A 25,697-nucleotide genomic window follows, 5' to 3' on the forward strand; every position below is an offset into this window, starting at 1 on the left:
TTTGCCAACCATCCCATTAGAAAAGGTCTTCTGGTCCATGAAAGGAGGTGAAATCAGGGAATCACTGAAGAATAATTTTGTAAATTGACTGCTGACAGTGAGTTATTGAGGCAGTTCTATCCCTACAACTGTAAAACAATTAACTAGCAGCAAGTTTTTCTTCAGGCAAATAAATGCCTTTGTGTGAGGTACCTTTACCCAGATTCAAATAAGAATGGATTCTGCCTCATTCACTGCTCCCTTTTGTTGTCATTTGATCTTTTTCTGGAGTTGGGAGGATTATCAGGATAATATTCGTAATAAATGACCTGATGACTAATGCATGAGTTGGTCCAGAAGAGCCAAAATTGACATCCTGGCTCATCAGACAGGGACAAGGAGGTGAGATGAGGATGACTCTGAAAGCACTGTATTCAGAGTTGAAAGTCAGTGGCATTTTGCACTGCAGGCACAGGTGTCACTTTGCAGGGAGGTGGTTGTAGGGCTTTAGAAGCAGCATGTCTTGGTTGTCACAGCTCTGACTGACCTCCCTGAGAGCGTCACAAACAAACTGCTCAGCATCTTCACTGGTAGTGTGGGGACCACACTGTGGTCCTGATGGCTGTGAAGGACATCAAGGCTGGAGAGCACAGTGACATTGGGATGTGCACAACCTGGTAAATGGTGAGGCTTCAGGATGGATGCGCAGTTGCAGGTCCAGGTCCAGCTGGGTTTACTTGACATCCATCACCCACTGAGGGTCCCAGCCCCCTTTTAATTTGCTGTGTAGGATCCTGGGGTGAGGGGCATAAATCAAGAGAGGCAATGAGGAGGTAGATCACACAAATGTGGTTTTGTGCCTATACAATTTATAATTTGGGTTTTGCAAGAAAAAACAAAACTGGCCAGAGTAAATGACACTAAAATATTGTTTCACAGATTTAGTTGTCAAAAAATGCATAAATAAATAAATAAATTTAACTCCATCTACTGCAGCAATTGCTTCATAGAGTATTAATTTAATTGAAGAAAGATGCCCAAAAGAAAATTACATCGCTCATTCGCCAAAGCTTTCTCCATATTAAAAGGAATGTTAATGGTGAGCCCCATGGGAATGACAAGAGGTAAAAGCATCAATATTCTGTATCTGAGGTTACACACAAAAAATATCTTTGCACTCAGTTGCCAGCCATTTGTATTGTAGCATCGAAGGTGCCTGGATGTGGACTAAAGCTGTTTTGTGTTAGAAACTGCATAACCATAGAATAAAAATGCTTCTTGTCCTGCTGCCAAATTTTTAATAAATATTAAAAATGAGTATCAGTAATGTTGATCAGCAAATAAGCAAGCCCTTCACAATAGGTGCACCATTACCTAAATTAACTCTTGAGCTGTCTAGAAAAAAATCTCAGGGAAATGGTGAGAAATAAAATGTAATAGGCATCTCTTAATACTTGCCTTAGCTAATGTTGTATATCAATCCTATGAAAATAGCCTTGACACACTGTTATGTGCACTTTTAAAACCGTGATGAAACAGAACACTTTTGAGTAAACCACGGTATCGGTAGAGCCTGTATGCCACTGTAGCTGGGGCAGATGTACTCTGGGCTTTGTATATTTGTTGCTTTTCCAGGGAGATGAAAGCATGACTATCTTCATCAACAAGATCTTTTATTTCCTTTCTGTGGTGCCTAAGCAGAAATGCTGTGTATGAAGCCGGGGGAATATGTTTTATGTTCCTGCCTGGGGTGTCCATTCTACCACTAGCTGAGAGTAATTTTTATAAACTCACAACTCCCCAGAAACACAGTGGGTTTAAGCTGCTGTAAGAGAGATATGAATTAGATACTGATGTGGCAAATCAAAGCAGTGGTGCTGAAGGCTGGATAGTCTGGACAGGCAGCAGCGATCTCCCGGGAAAAGTCAGGCAAACATCCCTGTGGCAGCGTGAGCTGCAGCTGCTGACTTCCCTTTGGGGTGGCACAGCGAGGCCAGGGGACCCCTCAAGGCTCCTCCTGGCCCCCACTTACCTGGTCCTCTGGTACCTTGTGCAAATGCCCTTTATCCTCTGCTGCGACACCCCTCAGTACCAATAAAACCTCACGTCTCTGTGGGGTGAAACCGTGCTTGTGGCTGGAGCTGCTGGCAGCACCTTCGGGATCACAGGCATCTGCCCAAGCTGGAGGTGTGGTTCACAGCGCAGAAATGAAGTCTGTGTCCTGAACTGCTTGCAGATTTTATTAAACTGGCAGCATCTTGCATCCTGCCTGCCAGAGAATGAACCCTGGACAGAGCCTTTTCGGATTGGATAGTCAGAGGAAGGAATAAAAAGCAGTCAGCCCCTTGTTTCAGGGTGAAAGAATTAAAGAAAAACAAAAGATTGGAATAAACATATGAAAAGGCCTTTGTAAGAGCTCCTTTCCTCTCCTTAGTCCACTATAAGAAAGCAAAATATTAGAGATATTAGTAAATCAATTTTAAGATATTAAAATATATAAAATTATTAAAATAATATAAACAAATATTTTATATATAATAATATAAATAAATATATAACAATTATTTAATACACACTGCTTAAATATAATATCTAAATAAAATATTTAAACATATGTTTTACCTGTATATACATGGGTATATATTTATCAGTCTAAATATATATATATATGTATATATCAGTCTAAATACTGAGGAAGTTTCAGCACGAGATTCTTGTTGCTGAAATCAAAGCTGACTGGGACCAAAGGAGTAGCTGCCCACAGACATCTGTAAGGTATCAGTGCTCAGTGTTTGCAGCCAGCTGTGAGCCAGGCCCACGAGGCAAAGCCCCCAAACAAACCCTGCCCAAACCCCTCCAGGTGAGGGAGCCCTGTGCAGGATAGCAGCTGGGGATGGACAGGAGATAACAGAGTCACTACTTCCCATGAAAATACCGAAACTCATTCTTGCAAAACAAGTAGCTTCAAGCTAACATCTAGAAGTCTAAACAAATCCAGGTCCCAAATGCAAGGTGCTAGTGCAAAACCAGTTAGGGAAGGGACCTTCCCTGTCCCATCCCTAAACTAGAGTTGAGTATCAAATGCAAAGATGCAGGGTCATTACGTTATCATGCTCATTTACAGATGGAGAAGTTATACATGGGAGTGATTAATTTGCTGAAGATCACGCTGGAAATAGTGGCAAAGCTGCACACGTGTCAAGAGCGCTGAGCATCAACTGGTACTGTACTCCTGAGGAGGCAGTGTGTACAATGTGGTCCCTCAAGACAAAAATATTTTCTGTTTCTCTACCACTGCCAGACATCCACAGAATCAATTTTCACTTGTAGCTTCTTGAAGTGTTTGAGTGGTATTACTGAGACCCTCCTTAGGACCTGCCATAAACAGCAAGCAATCACCTCCAGTCTTTACAGACACATGAATTCTGCTCCCAGAGAGACTCAGCTAGGTTCCTCCAGCAAGCAAGTCATTATAAGGGCTTCTTTAAACCCTTTGATTCAGTAGCAGAGGAAAGGTGTCCAGGCACATTTTCCCTTTGAGTGGAGAGGCTGTCTCATAGCTCATGGCTGCTCCCTGTCCCTGCAGCATGCTGGCACCCACCATCAGCATCCCAGGCCTTTTGACATTCAAGGTATTTCTGGCAGTGGTCATAGCCTTTATTAGATAATTAAAGATACTATCTGAGAACTCAGAAGGAGATTTTAGCAAGACCTTAAGTAACCAAAAATTTAATTTTGAGGACATAACAAACAGTAAGAGCCATTGGCCAAAAAGTGTAGGAAGCACTAATATACCAGTGCATATTTCACTGTTGCTTGTGCAAAAATGCGTGTCACAGCTGAGCTCTTCCCAGATTTCTTAGATCAGATGCCCAAATCTGGAAGCCCTGAGATGCCAGGTTCTGCAGAAAAGAAGACTGACCCATGCTCCCTGTTGCAGAGTAGAAACAGCATCAGTTTGCAGTCACTGCTGTTGCCCAAAAGCAGAAGTTGTCCTGGTGCAACACAGACTCCCAAACCCTCCAGGAATTTCACAGCCTTGTCAATGGGAATTGGTGGCTCATCACTGTGTTTGGGTTACTCAGAGGAGCTGCTCTGGGGGTTGGCTCTACTTGAGTGCTGTGCTAACTGCTAGGGCAAGAAAAGGAGGGGTGTATGTCTTGTGTAATCCACATCATCTCTGAGTAGCTCAGTACAAGCCTTTTCACATCTCACAGTCTTGAGATGTTGCTGTGGTACCACAAATTTAGCTGTAAAAACCCAGACCAGTAGGAAAATATTTCTGAAATCCTAAAGGAGGTTTAAATCTACATGACATTGAGTAAAAAGTCTAAGGGAGTTTCAGACTCCTCCAGAGGTGGTTTTTATGGCCTGCTGAGTGTGGCTTCATCTTCCCTCACACTAGGGCTTTCCTGGCATAAATGCAGCTGTTAATTACATTCAGGACCTTATGGACAATTCAGTGAAAACTCAGGACAATGTGGTGAATTGAAGCTGAACTAGACCAAACTCGGGATGAAAAAGCACAGTGAAAGCAAGATCACCCTCTAGTGTCTGAAGAGTCCTGGGTCGGAAGCAAAGAACAAAGAGAAAACCCTGTAGTATTTAATAGAGAAATAAAAGGCAAAAAAAGACAGGAAAATAGAAGCACTAAAAAGAGTGCATAGATGGGTTATAAATGTAACCTACTGGTTGTTTTTAATTTTGAGAGAAGGTTTCTGGTAGGCAGATTTCAGTGACTTGTTTCAGTAATTAATGTTATTTAATTGTCTTCGTAACATGAAGGATGCAGAAAGTGGGAGCACAAAGAATCTGCTAATGAAAACAGTTGAGAGACTTCAGGGTGGATGGCAGCACAGAGAAATGGCCTGGGCAAGGAGTGGGGGAGATGGGCTGATTTCAGACTTGTACATGGTTGGAGCTCCTTAACAAGAAACACCTGTTTTTCATCCTTCAGTTCTGCCATTGAGGCACTTAGGTCAGGGAAGGGAGTCTTAAACTGATGTTGTACCTTTGTGAAGCTGGGGAAATCAGTAGAAACAAAATCAGTAGAGCCTACTACACAGTAGTAAGTCTTGAGCAGTAAGTTGTGAGGTGGCTTTGTAAATGGAATTTTCCATTTCTTCCACTGACACTGGACCACTGGGCAGGAGAGCTGGCACTGGTGGCTGGGAGCAGGGACCTGCAGAGAATTGTATTGCACTCCTTGGGCAAATTTTCACATGGGGATAAATTGTAAAGGTGAGATGTCCACCACATATTGATTAAATCCCTGTGTTCTGCTCTGGTAAAGGTAGCCTGAATTTGCCAGACTTTATCAACGACTTGTGTTGCCAAAAGCTGCTTTATTGCTGAGGAAGGCTGAGCTGGGCTTTGCTGCTTTACCAGATCCATTTTAAGCACGTCCCTTTAATATTTCTCCAGTATGTTTGTGTATGTGGACAGCACCATTCATGCTGAGCCCATGTGAATGGCAGCATCAAGAGTCACTAAATCTTTGTTGATGTTCTTTTAAAGGGAAAATAAAAATCACTTGACTCTGACATTTACAATAGGTATTATCTGCTCTCTGACATTTGGGCTCATAAACCAAGGTCAGCCCAATTTCTGTTCTTAACTTACCCTGCTGTATCAGACCAGATATGAACTGACTGGCCACCCCTTTCTCTAAATAGCAGCCACCTGCCCCTCGCTCCCAGCACGTGAGTCAGGAAGCCTGGGGCTCATTTCAGTGACCACGAACTGAGCCTCAAGAAAATAACCAAGCATCCTTGGGAGTGTATGGCAGAGCAGGGAGCCAGCTGAGGGTCTTCTATAGCCCACTCTTGCACCATAATGAATTATTTCCTAGTGCCCACAGGCCCTCAGGAGGTCTGTGTGCCCTGAATCAGGAGTGCTGGCCTGGCAGCAGCCGTGCCTGGCGCTATCTGTGGCTGCTGTGGCAGTGCAGCTGCACCCTCAGCCAGCAGTTTTGGTGTGGCCATGAGCCTGCTGCTGGTGCTGCGTGTGCAGCAGGGGCTGCACAGCTGTGCACAGCTCAGGAGCTGCCGGTCTTGATGGTGGTGGTGTGACATTGCTGTCTCTGGCGTGTAGGCATGGTTTTAAAGGGATGAGAATCAGGACAAGGTTTTCATGACTCCTTTGAAGACGGGTCACTTGGCATTAACAGCGGTTTTCTGTGCCTGCATTAGCCTGGTGGGGAACAGATGAACAGAAACAATATAACCCTGCCCTGGGCTCAGTGGTTGGATGAGTAAATGCAGGGGTAAATGGATCACTATGGAGCTGAGAAATATGAGGCTAAGACAGGAGCTGAGGCTGAGCATGAAAAGCAGAAGGTTTGCCTGATTTCCTTCTCTTTCCTTTTTCTTTGAGAGGAGACTCAAAATGGTAGCAAGTGCTCCAGCAACATTTTGATTTTTAAAGGAGGACAGTGACAAAGATGTAATTATGGTGGCACAAGATTCTCTGTCCTGCTGCTCATCATTAAGACAAACAGCTTTGAACAAGAGCACTTACGCTGTCTTTAACTTGGCATGTATCAGGTTCAGTCAGCCAGCCTTACACTCTGCCCTGAACAGGAACCAAACTCACTGTAACCCAGAGCTGGGCCCACCATGACCTTCTGGCAGTATTTTGGCCCTCATATGCAGCACAGAGACCAGCAGCAGCTGTAAAATTCACACAACAGTGTTAACCCTGCTGAGTGAACGGTAGGTAAGGATCACTAGGGTAACAGCTTTTGTAATGGGTTGCGCAGTTTTGTTTGCTGGTTATGTCTAAAGGGAAACAATTTAGGAAGAGCACTCTAAGACAAATGGAGGAGACTGCTGGGAGTTACAGTGCAGTGATGCCGATGTTAGAGCAGCCCCCCCCACGCCCTGTCCAACCCAGCAGCTGATCTGTCAATGCCCAAGGGGGTGCTTAGGAAGAGCAGGAGACTGGGGAAAGCCCAGCATGCCAGCCCCCTACCCTGACCACTCTTCCACCACCAACGCATCACACCCCAGCTATTTCCTGATCCCATTTGTGGCTTTAAGCAGCCAAGGCCACAAGTCCCAAGTGAAGTCACTCCCACATTTAATAAACACTTCTTTCTCTTGGGCATGGGAGAGGCAGGGAACAACGTGGAACAGAAGTGGTTTTATTCACCTTCCTTTTCTGTGCAGAGAATTTCCATGAAAAAAAAACCTAGGCTTGCTACTGGAGGGGAGGGTGGAGGTACCTGGTATCAGGCTTCTGGAGATCATGTGCTGGGGCGGGGGGGACGCAGTAGTTAGTCTGACATTAGTTGAAGGTGTTTGCACCAGTGAGGTTTTTCATCAGCCTGTCATAGCAGGGCTGTGAAAGGTTGCAATTTTCCAAGTGCCAAGAAAATCATGGCAAAGAGAATGGAAAATAACAGAATGGAAAAGAATATCTACTCTGTATTCTGTGCATTGTGCATGATAACCAGCAGCTGAGTGGCACTGGGGATGAACCACAAAGTGAACTTCCCAGTAAGGCATATCCCACTCACCCCAACAGGTGTATTGTCTTGAATCTCCCATACTGTAGTGCCAAAGGAAGCTTTCAGGGATAATTTAAAAACAGCAGGAAGGGGGACAAAATGCTGGGGGAGAAGGCATCACATGCCACTGTCTTTTAAGCTTTATTGTTTTTTGTTATTAAAACTATCATTTACTGTATTTACTGTGTAAGTTATTAAAACTATTTTCAAAAGAAAATGGACTTACATTATTTTTGTTGCTTTCAGGGCAATGAAGCTGGGGTCTGGCGCACAAGTTCTAGTTCTTTGTTCTAGGTTTAGCACAAGGAGCAGCTGAGGGAGCTGGGGGTGTTTAGCCTGGAGAAAAGGAGGCTGAGGGGTGACCTTATCCCTCTCTACAACTGCCTGAAAGGATGTTGTAGTCAGGTGAGGATGGGTCTCTTCTTTCAGTCAGCTAGTCAAGCTGTGCCAGGGAGGTTTCCATTGGAGACAGACCTTTCTTCACAGAAAGGGTGATTAGACACTGGAATGGACTGCCCAGGGAGGTGGTGGAATCACCATCCCTGAAGGTGTTAAAGGAAAGATTGGACATGGCACTTGGTTGGTTGGATTTGATGATTTCAAAGGTATTTTCCAACCATGTGATTCCACCTCCTTATGCTGCTGCTGCCAGAAGCTCACTATCTTCCTTTGTTTAATCTGGTGAAAGGTAAAGTCCACTTTCATCCCCTGAGAGTGCCACACTGCGTAGAGATTGCAGGCATTCCAGTTTTCAAATAACTTTTTTTTAATTTTTAATTCAGTTTGTAACAGGTGGATGATACACCAAGTTAAAAAATCACTTCTCTGGTAAGAAGTAATTTTTGCTCCCTATTCCTTTAAATCCTTTAAATAAATGCTGAAGAGCTACAAACCAGCTTAATCATCAGTTACAGTTTGTCTCCTTCTAAGTGCTTAACATGGTCCCAACAGAATTTATTATTTAGTGCAAAGAGGACAACAACACATAGCACAACTCTATGCGGTATTACAGCTGAAAACAGTTGTAAAATCTTGTGGAGAGTGAGTCTGGTGGAATTTTCCCTTTTCAGTTAACTCTTAGAGCCAAAAGCATCTTCTTCACTGGGCAGTTGTGTGTAAGACCCAGATGCTCCAGCGAGCAGCCGAATCCCAGCCTCAACTCGTCCTGAAGCAGGACGAGTACAGACAGGCTGCCTGTAGGTGTCAGACTCGGACTGCACTGTGGCATAAATGCAAGTATGGAGCAGGTGGGGCTTCTGGTTTGTTTCTTAAATCAAAGCAACCTCACATGTCGCCTGTTTTACTTAAAAAGTAGACATTAAATCTAAAGTTTGTTCTGTTCCGAACAAAAGAGGGAGAACTGCAGATAATTCTGCTGATGTGGTCATTTCCCATACCTGTTTTAATGTAAATACTTCTGAGAAAGAAAAAGGTTAACTTCTGAATGATTAAATTGTGCACTGTGCAGTCATCTCAAGACCAGCAGCATAAGCATTTTCAGCCTTCTGCCTCCTTACATGTTCGTCACTTTTTTTTTCTCCACCACTGCAGTCAGGCTTCTAGAGGGGAATACACATGAAATGTAAGAGGACCCAAAGGAGCTGTCACACCTTCCCTCAGAATGAGAACTGAGAAAAATACTATTTCTAATCTTCAGTCTTGCAATATGGTGATGATATAATTATAAACAGGAGTTTAATATAGAAGAGTTTGTTACAGAAACCTACTAAAAGAGAAGGGCAAAAGACTATTAATTACCAGATTTTGACACTGCCCTACTTTCCTGAAGAGTGGGTACTCGACTGCATGACATAGAAGTGGCAATACCTTTTAAAAGCAGCAGGTCTGAAGCCAGTTCTACATAAATATATCAGCTAAACTAGGGGATAACATTTTAACCTGCTGGCTTAATTACAAAATAGAGGACTATGCTGGGATAAACAATTAATTAAAAGTTTTACAGCTTAAATTTTGTTAAATTGAATATTAAGTGGTTGCCAAATAGAATTAAACCCACCCTTATTAATACCAAATACGAAAAAGATGGCATTCACATTATGATTGCACCCACTGCTTTGAAGCAAAATGCAGATTACAGAAAGATACCAAATTCAAAACTAGCTTCTTCCCTCTATGTGAGCCAAAGATGGAGGCATTCATATAGAAGGTAGATAAAATGTGTACTTATCAGTTCCAAGAGAGCTTAGTAGGTACTCTTTTACACTGCTCAATTTTCTGCACAAATTACAGAATTTTCAAAATTAAAATTTTGTTTCATGTGATGAAGTGAGCACAAATCCTAAAACAATGGAAAGGCAGGTTTGTATACTCCAAACTACTCATACAAATCACTCTGGATGAAAATTTAGAATACAGTTTTTCATGTAAGTCTGAACTATGTGGAGTCCTTCCAAAGCAGAGGCACAAGTCCACCTCTGTCTGCCAACAAAATCATAGACTTCACCCAAATAAGAGTGTTGTATTCAACATGGCTTCCAGTGCGCAGAAACCAATACTGGTGACATCTAGAAAAGTGAATACAATTCCTGAAAAACAACCCAACCCACTAGACAAAAAATCCATAAAATAATATCCTCTAAATTTCTAAGAGCTTTTCAAAACACTTTGTTGTAAAAATAATGACCCAGGAAGTATTTTGTGATAAGAATATTTTATATATTTTTTTACACTTTTAACACTTACAAAAACATTCAAACACAAAAAAAAAAATTAAATAACTTTGGGAGCAGAATAAATCCTTCTGCCTACACACATACATCAATTCCAAGCTGTTGGCACAAAAAGTAATCCACATTCATAAAACCCTTACTACTATATCAAACATAAGTTAAGTAAATCATAGGCACTATTTTATCAAATCCATATTTCCACAATTCTGCAGTAAATCTCTAAACACAGAGCCCCATGATTTCCTGATACCAATGAACTGGTAATGCACAAAGGCTTTCTAGCAAACAGACAGTGTCTTCTCAGGAAGTCATTTGCTGTATTTTGGGGGGAATAGCAGAGAAAAAAAATCCCTATAAAACTCAAGCTCAATTTACCCAAGCGATGAATTACTTAACTTAAGGAAACATACACAAGTTTGATGCAGCCATGGTAAAACCCCCAATATCATCATCTAAACTGACTTTCAAAATTTATAAGTCAAGTGAAGTTTGATAAAATCCATCAATTTAAATTCCCCTTTCTTCAGTGAAGACTGCAGCACTGATTGTAAAATGCTGAAATGTTAAAATTCAGGCTTTACTGAGAATATGCACATTTGATCTAGTCCTGTCTTCTGCTGAACAGTGACATGAGATCCTGACACCCATTCCCTGTACCTGCAGGTGACTCAAGGCTAGATTAGTGGTATGTACTGCTCTGTACTGGTGCAAGGTAGTTTCTGCTGAAATCTGACAATTACAGTATATCTCTCACCCTGACTTTGAAGTCTTAGCACAGATCTTGTTCTGGGGTGTGAAGTCACCCATCAACCCCGAGCTTGCTTGAGTAGTTTAAGTTGCAAGTTAGTCTCCACTCCTTCCTATTTGGTTTCTTCCAAGTCAAGTAGTATTGCATGGCTTTTCATCCAGGAATATGTTAATGTTGGCCTAAAATTCAAGTGGTAGAATTTCAGGATTAGTTATCCTCTTAGTGGTGGGAGGCAAAATACACCAGCAGTCCCAAACTCAGATACTAATGGAGTTGAAGGCTACCTACCATCCAATCCGACTTGTAGTGTTTGTCATTCATTGCACAAAGGATATACCATTCACATTCTCTTACTTCAACTGTACATCCAAAATACTGAAAAACCTTCAAACAAAATCCCTCCACTTAACTAGTCCCACCCAATACAATTTTAGCTACAGATTTTTGCATGATGTCTTCCTAAACAGAAAACAATAGTTCAACGCTAAATATATCAGTTGTTCTGAGCAAAATGTGTTAGAGTAAGTCAGAGCCACCAGAGGATTTTAATAGCTTGTAAACAGACATAGCAGGTTTCATACTCTGTTACCAGTAATGTAAGATACACATATGTAAGGCAAAATACATATTTAAACACACTTACATGGGCAATATCTTTTGTAAAAATATTTACAATTTAAAATAAACCAATTTAAGAAATGGATGAAAGTAAAAAAATAGGATACAGAAAACTCCCTCATACCATGGAACATCACCTAAATGAATATCATTTGGCATCAAGAGTCAACTCATTTCCTTAAAATTTGTATGTTACAAGTGCATAGTTGTGTTTTCTTCTCCTTAACTGTCAGCATTTACAGTTGCTGAAGGCTGTGAGTATAGTGGTATGGTATTACAACAAATCAAAATTATCACTTGCTCTTTGCTTTGCAAGGAAACCTACTATTAAAAAAGTTTTCTCCAAATAGCAAGCCATGTGTTAAAAATGTGGCTACAATAGTGAAGGCCATCTTTCCTGAGCCAGGAATTTAAGGTTAGAAAGATTGTACAACTGATACTAAGCCCTTTTGGCAATCAAACATAAGAGCCGGTAACGCCAGTAAATCAACATAGGAAAGATGCAATCTATACTATTGCATTATGTGTATCTGCTACATTCAAACCTTTTAATGCAATAAAAGTCATGGCTATGACCCTCTGCTCTGCCCAATCCTCCAGAGTAACTGCTGATTCTTCCTGCAGTACTGAAGGATGGATTCAGTCCCAGTTGGGATCTCAAACAATTGTTAAAAGCAACATTTCCCTAGCACTGTAGCAGTCTGCAATCAGAACATTAGCTCTGATTCATGTAGCCTTGTTTCAATAGTACATATTCACCAATCTTTCTGCTGAGTTAAACAGGCTGAAAATGAAGTTTTGGATAATGTTTGTTGATAGTTATCCTTGCTGTTTTTCAAGATGGGCATTTCTTTGGCATTCATTCATTTTTGCCCCGATATTGGCCACTCTCATAAATGCTCATATTGATAACATTTTTAGCAAGCAATAAAAAGCCCCCAGAACTGATAGCAATTTAATGTAGAAGTGATTGTATGACCACCAAACATCAGATGTTAGATGTCATTAAAGTGCTGCTTTATAATAATCTCTGCCAGTTTGTGCTAATTAGAGACAGAGAGGTTTGGAATTTTTACAAATTCCAAGAGTCACATCTGAACAGTTTGTTTAATCAAGCTGTCTTTTAGCCTGGTGAGGAAGTATCCATGAGCACTAAAACTCTGCATGAAGCTGTGCAGATCAGTAGCAGCCATCTTTCCAACTCTCATCTTTCACGTTGCCATAGGTCTTGGGAGTGGGTAATGATCTAAAATGAAATGAGATGTTTTTCAGTTTCATATATAACTGTTGAAGTCTCTATCTACAATACATAAGAATTTAAACATTTTATAAATAACTGAAATATACACTTCATTCATTTACTTCTCTGCAATGCAGTTTACTTAAGATAAACCCTAGAGTATTTTCAGTTTCAGGTTGCATGTGTTGTATCTTGGCAACTACCACATCAGGAAAAAAGGCTAAATAAATAAATAGACACAAAAGTTATTGCTATTATACTCTGTGAAAAGACAAACCTAATCTGCTTCCACCTAAAATAGGCCATTTTTTTCAGTAATGTATATAAACAGGCAAATCCTTGTTTAGAATATTGTATTTTGTTTACATCAAAATCTGACATTCATAGAAATTTGATTATTGCACTGTGTAGAGTCTGCATTATAGAACCATGGAATTGTTTAGGCTGGAGAAGACCTGTAAGAACATCAAGTCCAACCATTAACTCAGCACTGCCAAGTCCACCACTAGACCACATCTCAAACTGCCACATCTACACATCTCTTAGATATCTTCAGGGATGATGACCCCACCACTTCCCCTGGCCAGCCTGTTCCAATGTTTGACAACCCTTTTGGTGAAGAGATTTCCCCTAATACCCAATCTAAACCTCCTCTGGTGCAAGCTTGGGCTGTTTCCCTCTGCCCTATACATGCAAACTTTAAAAAAGAAAATGAAAAAAAAGTAAATTTTAAAAAAGTTGAGTAAGTGAAACACTTTTCTATAAGACAAGCTGTGATTTGGACAACCACACTTCACTACTATTAACAAATTTATGGCAAAACAATTGCTTTTTATTACACAGAGTTCCATTCTGCTGACCAGTGTAGGCTCTACCCATGAAAGTCAGTGCTGTGACAGTCGCTTGTCAATCCAGCACTCACTGCAGAAGTTTTCCACTGTGCTATTTACCATCATTTTATCTTTTTTACAGTACTAGAGACTGTTTTTCCCTTCCATTTAAGGGGATTAGTATTTCTCATGGATGACTGCTTCCTTATGTCAGCTTCTACTTGACACCTTCGGTGAAAACTGAAGTTCACAGTTAATAGTCTCTCTTGCAGTAGTTTTCAAAAACTGACATCAAGCAACTTCTATAGCTGGGTGCTAGCACAATTATGTTTAAGCTAAAAATTCTGTTTCATCTTGTGGGTTAACTGCAGTGATTTTTAAGTTAAGTTTAGCAAATGCTATGGATGTCTCCTCTGTCTTGGTGCATCTTCCTTCTGGAAGTTTCCAGCTGCCCAAGGAGAGAAACTACTCTCACCATAGTACTGTTGCTTGAGTTAAGGAGGCAAGTAGTTCTGATTTCAGAATATGTCACTCACACAAGTGAATTTTCTCTTGCCAGCTATATTTTGGTAACTTTTTACCACATACAGACAAATTCTTGCTGCCTTCTCAGCCCAGATGAAGACTTTATTTATTTAGTTCAGTAGCTTTCCTTACTGATTTCACTTTCACTCATTCACCTTCACTCTCTCATTTCAAGAGCCTCTATCTCTCAGTTTGGATTCAAAACTCTTTTAGAAACACTTCACATGGAGATCTCCATTTCTGTTCTGAAGATCTCGAGATCAAAGTAAAATTGGAAGAAGAAGCAGTACAAACACACAGTGTACAAAATTAATTTTGAAAACTTCAGCCTAAGACTACCTGTCAGAGACTCACCTGCGAACAGGCTGTGCAAGTTTGCTGCGAGGCACTGGGATGCCCCCTGTAGAAGGGGCACTGGGTCTGGGCAAACCACTCCTCATCCCTGCTGGTCTGGTAAGAGTAGTACTGTTAATACTGCTGGCAGGGCTCGGCAAGCCTGAGCTCTGGGCTGCAAGAGGCCCTGGGGAAGAACTACTGTGCGTCAGCTGTGCGGCTTCTGGAGAGGCAATTGAGCTGGGTCCGTGGTTACTGAACGCTTTCACTGGTTGTCGGAGAGCTAGGGGAGACGGTGCCACAGGCGAGCGGAATTTACTCGAAGAAGGTACTGGAAAATACAGAAATTACTTTCAGCTTATGTTACAATATTGCTGAAATTAAAAACTGGAAATTACTTTATGTGATTATACAAACAATATGGAATGTATAATGGAATACAGCCAATCAAGCAGCAATGAGAAACAGGAATTCAGATGTCATCTTTGTCATGTGTTTTTGATATCATAACTCTAATGCCCTCTTTGCTTACTACAAATATTTATTTGGATTTGTAAGTAATCCTAATCAGGCTGTAACTGTTGTATCAGTTAAATAAAAAAAAAACAGAGAAGAAGGTATTTCTTAAGAAGAAATTTAACTGCTTCAGAAACAAGTGAACTTTATTCCCATCTGTGAAAGAACGTGTTGGAAAACACAGTATTCAAGTGTGACACGGGCTTTAAATAGATTAAAAGCGTTTATTAGCCTTCAGTGATGGAATTTTGAGCATACAGCCTCTTGTTTTATGCTGTTCTTTTTAACCACTGAATTACAATTCATCTAAAGATATGGTTACATACCACATTTCCTGGCAGATGGGAAAAAAAAAAAAAGATGGGGTCAGCTGTCCTGGTTTCAGCTGGGATAGAGTTAATTTTCTTCCTAGCAACTGGTATAATGCTGTAGTTAGGATTAAGGATGACATCAGCCAACCCCCAACACCAAAGATGTTAAGGTGCTGCTATGAAACTTAAACCATACAACTCATAACAATTTATAGCCTTCCTCCTCTTACAAACATTACATAAATTATCCTATATTACTAACTTAATATCTGTTTATAACTAATACCTGTTTTCTAGTACTTTGTACCTGAGTTAGTAGGCTAGGTTTTGTTTTCAAGTCCTGTCTGGGATAGGTTAGTAAGGCAAAATATTCAACAGTCCTTTAATAATGCCAAATCTTACGTGTAATTCTTCACAAGTATGAGGAATATTTACAAATTATGCATAATTTATCACTGAACAGAATACTTAAATTAACCCATAATCTTAGTAATGGAATGAAATTTCACCAGCTTTTGAAACTGATTAGGGTGGGTCAGTAAGAGTCAACACAGGATGTTCAAATCAATCACATAATGAAAACGTGTTTACATTTAGTAAATTTGCATAAACTATTCTTTCTTCTACTAAATAAATGTTTTATACTGAGACCAAAGTTGTATAATTTTTGACAGATGTTGTACATAAAGAAGCTGGTCCTTAACACAGCTTTTATTATAATTTTCAAGGTAGATCCAGTAAGAACATAAGGACTGAGAATGGAGACAAGTAATGCAGGAATGTAGCATCCTAAATGGGGTACAGAGGAATTGGTAATTTTGAGATTGTATTTTGAAGCTGTTTCTTACAGGGGATGTCTAGGAAGATTAATATGTACCTCATTAAGATGTGAACTGGATTTGATTCCTTTCTGGATTACCCAAGGGGGCCTTTCCCCTGATAGCCATATCAAACACAGCATGAAGCTGCTCATGGGAAAAGCTGACAAGAAAAGGTGACAGAGAGGTCAAAAACACATGACAGTTGCTAAGCGGCAGGGAGATTAAGTAAAAAACCTTAAAATAAAAGCTGGCGTCAAGCCAGAGTATGGATTAAGGAAAGCATTAGCAACAGAATGACTGGACAAGAAGAGCATCCAAGTGCTCCTAGGACTAAGATAGATTATACATAAGTTTTTTAAACATAACCTCGCCTGTTAATATCGATGCAATCAAATCTGCAGAATTTCCAAGTAACTCTACAGTGTAAATATTGGGAGCTTTTGTCACTGAACTCCTCATTACAATGCTTGGAACACAAACACAGGACCATGCTAGCAGCTACCAACAGAGAAATGCCAGTGTATAGAAACTGAATACAACTTTGGGCCTCTTACAGACACAACAGGGAAAAGGTTTTTAGGTACAGAATATAAGCAACAAAAAGTTGCAATGAAAGAAAGCTTGTCACATTCCCAGCAGAAGTAAGGGTCCAGTAAATCAGTCTTCTTCATTCTTTTTAACCTTCTGCTGACCATATTTTACCATGCTGCAAACTTGAGCTGTCAATTCATAGAACATTTCCTGTCAGCACAGTATTGCAGACATTGCTGAGAGCTGCATTCATTCTTGTACATAAAGGAATGAATTGTCTTCCAGAGCAGTCCGCATGATGCAGTCTGGTAAACTGTCTAATAATTCTGTTCTACAGATAAAGAATTAGGACTCAGAACAGTTTTGGATATTCATTATAGTCAGGTGGCTTATCTGTAAGACAGGATCACAAGGAGTGAGGTACTGCCCCACAGACTATTTGATAACTGCATACCCGCATATAGTATTTAGTTGATGTTTAACAAAAGCATGTAAATGTGTAAGGGTAGTGCTTAATAACTTTACACAACTCAATCTCCTTATAAAGTAAACTACAACTAAAACATCTGGCAAAAAAAAAAAAAAAAAAAAAAAAAAAAAAAAAAGGCATGGTGCAGTCATGACATTTAGATGTCCTACCCTCTCTGGATTCTGTCCTGGATTGTGGGCAGGGAGCACGAGATCTCCATGTGGCAAAGTAGGATGCTGTGAAGCTGCAAACTTATTTGGCTTGCAATCCAAGGCCAGCTGCTGCACACCAACTTGAAAACAGATTAAATTCTAATGCAGTTGTTAAATCACAACCATCATGAATGAGATGAATCAGCCCAACATGAAAGAACATATGAGGTCTAACTATAGGAATCAATAAACTGATCTGTCATCTCAGTACAGGAAAGATGTGGACGTGTTGGAGCAGGTACAGAACATGGATGAGCATCTCTCCTATAAAGAAACGTTGAGATATGGAGGTCTTCAGCTTGGAGAAGAGAAGGCACTGGGGAGATATTACCACAAAGTGGTAAAAAAAAAGCCAAAGTGTGTGTGGAAGGTGTCAAGCTATGTAATGAACAGTATTTTAAAAAGGTAAAATCAACTGATGCTCAGCTCTTCACTTCTCAGAAAAGTCTTGCTTCGTTACTGCTAAATACTTCTATACTCATGAGGAACTCAGATCAGAAGAAAGAAAACCAATACATTAAGTGCTATAAAATAGCAAATAACTGAAAAAGACAAAGCAAGTAACTGAAAGGGTCCTCATTTGCAGTAAGGAATGGCAACAGCCATAAACTGGAATATGTAACTGGCAGCACAATGTGCTCTGTTCCTCATTCTCTAAGGTTTAATAAATTTTTACAAATAATATAGACCCAAAGAAAAGCTGATTTTCTGTACATTCCTACAGTTCAGACTAGGCCATTGACCTAAGTCAAAAATAAGTGCTCCAGATCCTGAGGAAAGCATGACCAACTGGAAAGAAAGCAAAGAAAGCTCTGCAGAGGAATAGCAATGGTGGTCTTATGCAAAGCAGAACATTATGAGAATTTTATCTTGTATGAAGTATGAAAATTGTTAAGAGATTTCCTCTTAAGACACGTGAATCTGTTTCACAGTCATCATACTTCACTAAAACTTTCTGCATGGCATGAAGATGACTCTAAGGAGTTGACGTTGTTAAAACCCCAAGAGAAACATGGACATTCTGTCAGCCCCTCATGTCTGCACCAAAGACTCTCACAACGCTTAAAGGATTCTAGCATTTACAAGCTTATGAATTAGTCTCAAGTGTAATATGATTTTAGAATGAGATCTTCTTGATTGTAATAGACAACAGACCAACAATGCTTAAAACCAGAATCATTGTTTACCTTAACTGTGAAACTGAGGCAGTGTCACATATAAGGCTGCCAGAACTGATTAAAAATCAGATTAAACTGTTTAATTGGATTAGAGACTCAATATTTAATTTTATTTAAAAAAAAAAACAAAAAAACCCGGCAAATTCAGCCATTAGCAAACTGGAATATTATATAGAAGAGTCTCTAATTCCTTGAGTAAAAAAACCTTAATTCATCTATGTTAGGATTAACCTTCTGGTTTTGTGAGGAAAAGGGAAAGCAAAAGTACATGCAAAATAAACTGATAGTCTACACTCATCTTTTCAAGGATATATTTGTTAGCTTTTGTTCCCAGCACAAAGGATTGTATGACTATCTTTACAACTTTTTGTTTTCAAAATTGTAACTTGCAATTAAAGAAATTCCTATACAAACATAGCCTTAGTGAATATGCATTTAGGAGTCTACTTTTCTAATCCATATTTCCTGATTAATGTTAGAAAGTCACCGTTCCTTGGACTTTTATCTCAAAATTCAAACCCCTATATGACACAGAGTTTATTTTTAATATTTAGACGAAGAAGTTAACTTTCATACAGCAAGGACCACTTGGTTAATCTGTACAGTAATTGCAAGAGCAAGTTTATTAATCTAGAACATGTGAGATTTAATGCAGGCGAACCATTATTTGAGATTTGCTGGAGCTTGATAAGAGGTTGTAAGTTAATTACCTCCTTTTGCAGATGGAGTTTGAAGAAACTGTTTGGTTTTGAAGGCAGCACGAGGCAAATTTTTCTGCCTTTGCAGAGCTGTTGAAAGACAAGAAGTGTTATATTTGTCTAAGAAGATAAGAAAACTAAATTTACTGGGAATTTCAGAATTGTATCCACTTGTGAAGCATCAAGGAACAGTGTGAGTAAAACACTCAAAAAGCTGTTATGACTCTGGAAGTGATGGAGTTTTGTGAATGGTGCTTGCTCTTAATGGCAAAGAGTTACAGAGGAGTGTGTCAGAAATTTTGCAGTGCAAAATGCGCAGATTTGGTAAGAGTAAAGCTCCTTGCAGGGCAAAAAGCCCAGAAATGCAAAACAAAAATTAAAACACCAAAGGGAGAACAAGCCACCTAGCGAACATGCTACAGCAATATGAGAGCAAGATTAGATACGAAGATGAAAATCAAACTGTTGTATTTGACCTAGCAAGAATAAATTTTTCATTTTAAGTGTTTTCAAAAAAATATTGTAATACTATACAAAAGCATAAATATTCATCTAATATGGTCATCATATAAACAAATTGTATTCTTCAGCTATGGAAACTTAAGCCTTCTTGAGAGACTGTCTTTTTTCTACCCTCTTTAAGAGGTATGCAAGAGGATTTAAGCTTAAAATGAAGACTTAACACTAAGATTTACCGGCTGCCAGCATGTACACAGCATGAAGGAGATTCGTTTTCATTGGTCCTTTGCTTCCTTGTCCTGCCTTTTGTCTAGTAACATTCAAGGGCTGGTACTGCCTTGAAATGACCTCACCACCTACCAGTTACCAAGAGAGAAGCCAATGTTCTGAGAGCTGCAGAATCTTGGAGAGAATTACTTATTGCCAGAAGGAATGCATTGACTCAGCCTATTTCATGGCAGCACATTTAAGGGGAGGAAGGAGGAAAGTAGTCAATGAAATAAAGCTTTGACTACACAGAGACTTTGTAAAATGATAACATATGAATAAACATCTCTGCTTATCTCAGTGTATGAAGTTTTATACCAGCATAAAACTGATTGCACTAGCAAGGCTTATTTCCATAGTGAGAAGGAAGAAAGATGGGGGAGAAGCTGTGCAAAAAGATCCTGACCCTGAGTAAGGAACAATCCCATCACCAATTACTGAATATTGCTATAAAGAAGGTGGGGGGGAACAATTTGAATCCTAATATTAGTTAATCCTTTTGTTTGATAGCATGTAATGATTACTATAACCTTTCCTGTGCTTCAGTCAATGCAAAATACACAGTATTTTATGAACTATAAAAAGTCTTCAGGTGTTTTAACATCATGCTGAAATTATGACTAGGCAGTCTATTCAATTTAGTCTTAACTAACTAAAACTGTCATGTTCAACAAACAGTAAAAAGGGATTAGATTGTTCATAAACACAGTAAAATTCTGCCTGTGCCTACTACCAATAAAAACCTTATTCCTTATATCAACTGGAATCTAATGCAAAATAGCCTGTAGCAATATATAATTCTTACTCAAATGGTACATAGTCTTCCTAGAAACTTTTTTTAAAGCATACATATGAACAGCCAATTAAGCACAGTAAGGTCTCTAAATGAGCACAATTCCTAGAAATTTACTAAGGCAGACCACTGGCCAGACTGCTTCAGTCCTCCAGTATTCCACTTCATTATTTTTTACTGAATTACTGTTTTTGTTATACCATACAAAAAGAAGAAAAGCTTCTTCCTTCATATTTTGAATTTGTTTTGTCCTAATCCACTCAGATTTCAATATGCTACTGCACATGGCACTTTCTTCCCCCATCATTATTCACACTTCTTGTAAGTCAGAGATATGGGATGATATGGAAAGGATTTTAAATATGTATATATCAAATTCCTTCCTTCTCAATGGAGACTCCACAAAATAGACACTCAATAGCAAAACATTTCTGTGCACTGAAACACTGAAAAGAGCTTAGGCAGTACAATTTAAGCAATGCTGAGCAAACATGCAGTTTGAGATAAGCGCTCAGTGCATGTTTATCCACACCACTTGCTGCTTTTGAAGTGCTCTGTGTGCTGTGACATTCCCTGTCACAACTGCTGCATGCTGAACACATGTAGTTACACCTCTGATCAACTGAACTGGACTACTTGGTTTCTTCAAGATTTACTCTTCCTCCTTTTACTCTGAACATGCCAAGCAATTGGAACTTGGCAAGCAGACCAGTCACTTTGAGAGTTTGAAGAATCTACAGCTCTTCAAGAAAATTTTGTATTTAGCCCTTCTGAAAAGCATCCATGTGCTCATAGTGCTACTAAGTACAAAAGCATTACACAGAATCCAAAAGCAGGTAGCTCCTACACAGAAGCCACCCTACAACTTCTAGAGCTTTGTAAAATCTATGTGATACAGAGATTTCCCATCACTAACACTGCAGACAACACCTATTCCTTGGGGAACACACATTATCGTATCTCCCAGTGTTTTAAGGTGAAATATTTACTAGCTTTCATAGTAAAAAAAAGTACTTTCTGCAGAATGGTACGGAAAATCAGATATAAATGAAGATTCACATTGTTATAACTGCTATTTAATTCAGTCTCTTTTCAAAAACAATTTGGATTGTTCACCACATTGCAGCTAAAAGTTAAAATGCCAATGTTTTCATGTTTACAGTTGTACGTCAAAACACATACATGTCTTCCCTCTCTTGTGTAAGCTAGCAAATACTATTTGACTATAAAACTGTAAGAGGAATTGTCATTTAAGAAACTTACTGGATTCCTAGCTCATTTTTGAATGCCAGCAACCATAGCAAGTTCAGTATTGCAGCCACAGCAAATGTGCAAGTAAATTATGAACCGCAAATCTTTGACAAGGAGCAAAGTAGTGACTTCGGGTGGCAAGCCAGCATCCTCGCAAAGGTAAGCTCATGCAAAACTAGCAGGTGTATGAGGAAGCTTCAAATCCCAAGACCCAGAAATCATTGCCAAGGGAAAACAAAAATTTGCTGCAATTTAACAGTGCTTTGTGCGAAGTGACAAAATATAAAACCAATAAAACAAAAAGTATACAATAAAAAGGACACAATTCTGGAAATCTTTATACAGTGTACAGTTTTGCAGAAAATTTTTTAATCCAGACTAAGCAAAGATACTTACTCATTGACTTCACACACAAACCGTTTTACGATTGTCAATAGCAAGACTCTGACAAACATCTGTAAGAGCAGGGAAACTGTAAAAGCTAGAAATCTGGCCTTTATTAATTATACTTAACTTACATTTAAATGTAAGTTGGTCTAAAGTGGTTCACATTTGGGGAAACATTCTACAAAAGAAAAGCAAATTTACCTAGTAATTCTTAAGGCATCCACAAGTAGAAAGAAAGAAATATAAACATAATCACACCACTTTGGCTCCTGCAATGAAGTAATTGACTAAATATTGAATACTGAGACTTTTCTTGTCTGATCTTTCCAGAAAGTTTAACCATGAATATACTTTCAATTCTAGAAACAAACTTCTAGCTGAGTTGCTCTCTAAGCTCTTCCCTTCCCAGTTCACTCAATTCTAAAGCACCAAATAAAATCTGTAGATATTTTTACTGGAATTTTTTTTTCATTCATTTTCTTTCTGTTCATTTTCATAATTCTTCCTATCACTGAAATAGCACAGCTGTGGACCAGCTGTCCAGCTGCTCTGAGCACTTTATAGTTTGATAAGCCTACCTAACAGGTAACAGTTGTGCATTTGAGCTACACAAATATCCTTTCAGCTGGAAATTCCACCTTCTGAGTGTCTGCAAAAGGTGGAAGAAGAGGGCCAAGGTGAAAAGATGCTTGAGTAACTTGTATGAACAATGGTAAAGTCCCACTAACTTCTATGTGCTACACTATCCCACACTTCGGACTGGCTGTCCACACAATCCTTACATCTGCTCTGAGTCTCTACAAAGACATAAATCTTGGAGTCTTTGGCATGGTCTCTGTTCCTTATTCTGTATTTAACTCTACTTGGTAGCTTTAACACATTGTTTAGGAAATTTTAGACAACCAACTAGGTATGCCACTATGCCTTCACTGTTCTATAGGTAGAATACCCCTGGTTAAGTTCACGAACATTATTTTTACTTCTCCTGTCAAATATTTAGATTACTGATGAACCTTTATCACTAAATGTTTACAGTTCAAAGCTCTACATATAAAAATATTCATTATATGTTCTTCCCTTGAAAATGTCACACAAAGTTATTAAATTCAGAAACTTGTTTTAAAAGAAATGGTCAGGAAACATTTAAACAACAGGAACTGGCAATACTGACATATAAAGAAACACTGAATATTTAATTTTCATTTGCTTTGGCTTCTTTAAGGTCACCATTTTCAAGAGATTTGTGATAATAGCAGCATTCTCATATCAGCAGTTAACTTGTGTAGAAACTAGGAAAGCAGGATTCCAGCAATGGGCTAATATGTTTTGTGAGGAAAAGATTCATCCAAACCTCTTTTAGGAAGTAACTGACACTTGAAGTAAAAAAAAAAAAAAAAAAAAAAAAAAAAAAAAAGAAAGAAACTGAAGAAACTGCAGACACGCCCAAATACTGTATTTATATTCTTTATATTACTTCTACATACATACTTCTAGGAAACTATGAATGATACCTTAATAATAAGAAATCGGACATTTCTGAGTATTATGCATACCATAAAAACAGATTCACAAAAGTCTGATTAAAAATCAAGATTAGCATCTCGTGTTGCATGCAACGTTTTGCTTTGCCCTGAGACTGGAGGACAGCTGAACACCATCACTTAATTCTGAAATTTACACTGAAGTAGCAGTATAGGTACTTACTGGCTGAGGCTTGAGGTTGAATGCGAGGTATTCCTCCATTTGGCACTTGGAAGTTTGAGTCACTTCTGCTGTTTTTCACAGACTCAGCTTGGATGTTAGATGTTCTGGACAAGTTTGGAAGACTACGTCTTAGCTTTTCTGTATGAAATAATACAAAGATACCACAATGTGTAGTCTGATGCTGGATAAAGGTCAGGTTGCAAACCCATAGATGAACCCCAAATCTAAGTGACACAAAATGTTAGCCATATAAAACTACATTGCAATTTAAAAGTGTATTTCATTATATTACCTCTTCTCAAATCTATCACATACAAAAAATGTATGTATCTAAAAAAGTAAGAATATACATTTTTCACCTATGTTGAAAAAAGTCAAGCATATTGTGTTCTGAAATTGAAACATATCTGGATTGTGATTCTCTGGGTTTTATAGTACTACTATCAAAGCTAAACAGACAAACCTAATTTGCAATTTTGCACAGTTTTCAAATTATTTACCTAGAAAGTTATTTGTAACAAAATGCTTGCCTGAAGAGTAAAAACAACATAGATGTTTGAGTAAATTTTTCAGACTGCCTTGTTCCGTATCGGTCCATTATACAACAGAAAACAGCCACTGTCATGGAAAGGGCCTCATAATACACAGCATTCAAAATCATTGAAGTATCCAGTTATGCTTCATCTTTCACATATGACTTGACTTATACCTACTCAGCTAATGCTAATACTTCAAGAACCTTCTAATATTTGTACCACTGTTCACAGAATATGAAAAGATGCCATTAAGTACTTCTCAAGTCTAATGACATTCTGCATATCTCCAACCCATACAGAGCTGGGTTGATGACATACTTTGGATAGAAGACTGAAGATACCTTGACAGGATGAGTGACCAACCTGATTCTGCAGATGGATGCAGGGAAGAGATAGGTTAATCATGCACAAGCACTAAAGGTGAAAACAAAACTACATCTTCATTGGCTGAATATTCCAATAAGTGTACTCTCTTCACTTAGCAGTTTGCATTGCTTTGCACTGCACTCAGTACTTTGTTGAACCCTGTCAAGCAAATTTCCCTCCAACCATTCTAGACAAATAAAAACAGAGGAGAAAACCTAAACAACTTTTTCTGACTGCTACTGTACCATCTCTGAATATCCAATCAACACTCAACTGCACAAAAACCACTGCAAGATAAGTCCCTGGAAGTATTTCAGAAACACATGATCACACACTCTATTTTGATCCCTCTGGTATGTGGGATACTAGCACTTGGTACCATTCCTCTCATAGGGTATTTTTATTGCAGCTCATCTAGCACACATTAAGACTTTCATTTTAAGAAATGAATGGGAAAAGAATTCTTGATTAAGTCACACTATGATTGATTAGCTTTTGTGTTGCACATTTTCCAAGATATCTAAAATTTCCCCAAGCCACTATTACTAATAAGGGGAATTCTTAGTATCTAAATATAGATTCTTTCTAAATTTAAAATCTTATTTGCTGGATAAAACAAACTACATTTATTGAAATGGGAATTTGCTTGCAAAATTTCATCCCAGTAAAATGAGTTTCTGCCAGATTGCTACCAGGAAAAAGTACATTAAAGAAGAAAAATTGTA

General features: G+C 38.9%; 1 protein-coding gene and 1 long non-coding RNA gene across 8 annotated transcripts in view; one reads left to right on the forward strand and one right to left on the reverse strand.

Moving 5' to 3' along the window:
• Positions 1–3,753: 3,753 nt before the first annotated feature.
• On the forward strand, positions 3,754–19,358 carry LOC131578530 (uncharacterized). The gene is made up of 3 exons (XR_009277520.1): positions 3,754–6,692; positions 17,542–17,738; positions 19,234–19,358. It is a non-coding gene; the product is annotated as an uncharacterized LOC131578530 (long non-coding RNA).
• SLAIN2 (SLAIN motif family member 2) overlaps positions 10,144–25,697 on the reverse strand; it is a 34,164-nt gene continuing 18,610 nt past the window's right edge. The window contains exons 6-9 of one of the 7 annotated variants that reach the window (XM_058837321.1): positions 24,071–24,208; positions 19,222–19,299; positions 14,495–14,804; positions 10,144–12,791 (exon numbers count right to left, since the gene is read on the reverse strand). In XM_058837321.1, the coding sequence (XP_058693304.1) occupies positions 12,725–12,791; positions 14,495–14,804; positions 19,222–19,299; positions 24,071–24,208 (593 nt within the window). In that variant the 3' untranslated portion in view covers positions 10,144–12,724. The other 6 variants (XM_058837327.1, XM_058837324.1, XM_058837325.1 and 3 more) reach the window with 6 other exon arrangements.

Source organism: Poecile atricapillus, chromosome 4 (assembly GCF_030490865.1).
Source record: "Poecile atricapillus isolate bPoeAtr1 chromosome 4, bPoeAtr1.hap1, whole genome shotgun sequence".
NCBI lineage: Eukaryota > Metazoa > Chordata > Aves > Passeriformes > Paridae > Poecile > Poecile atricapillus.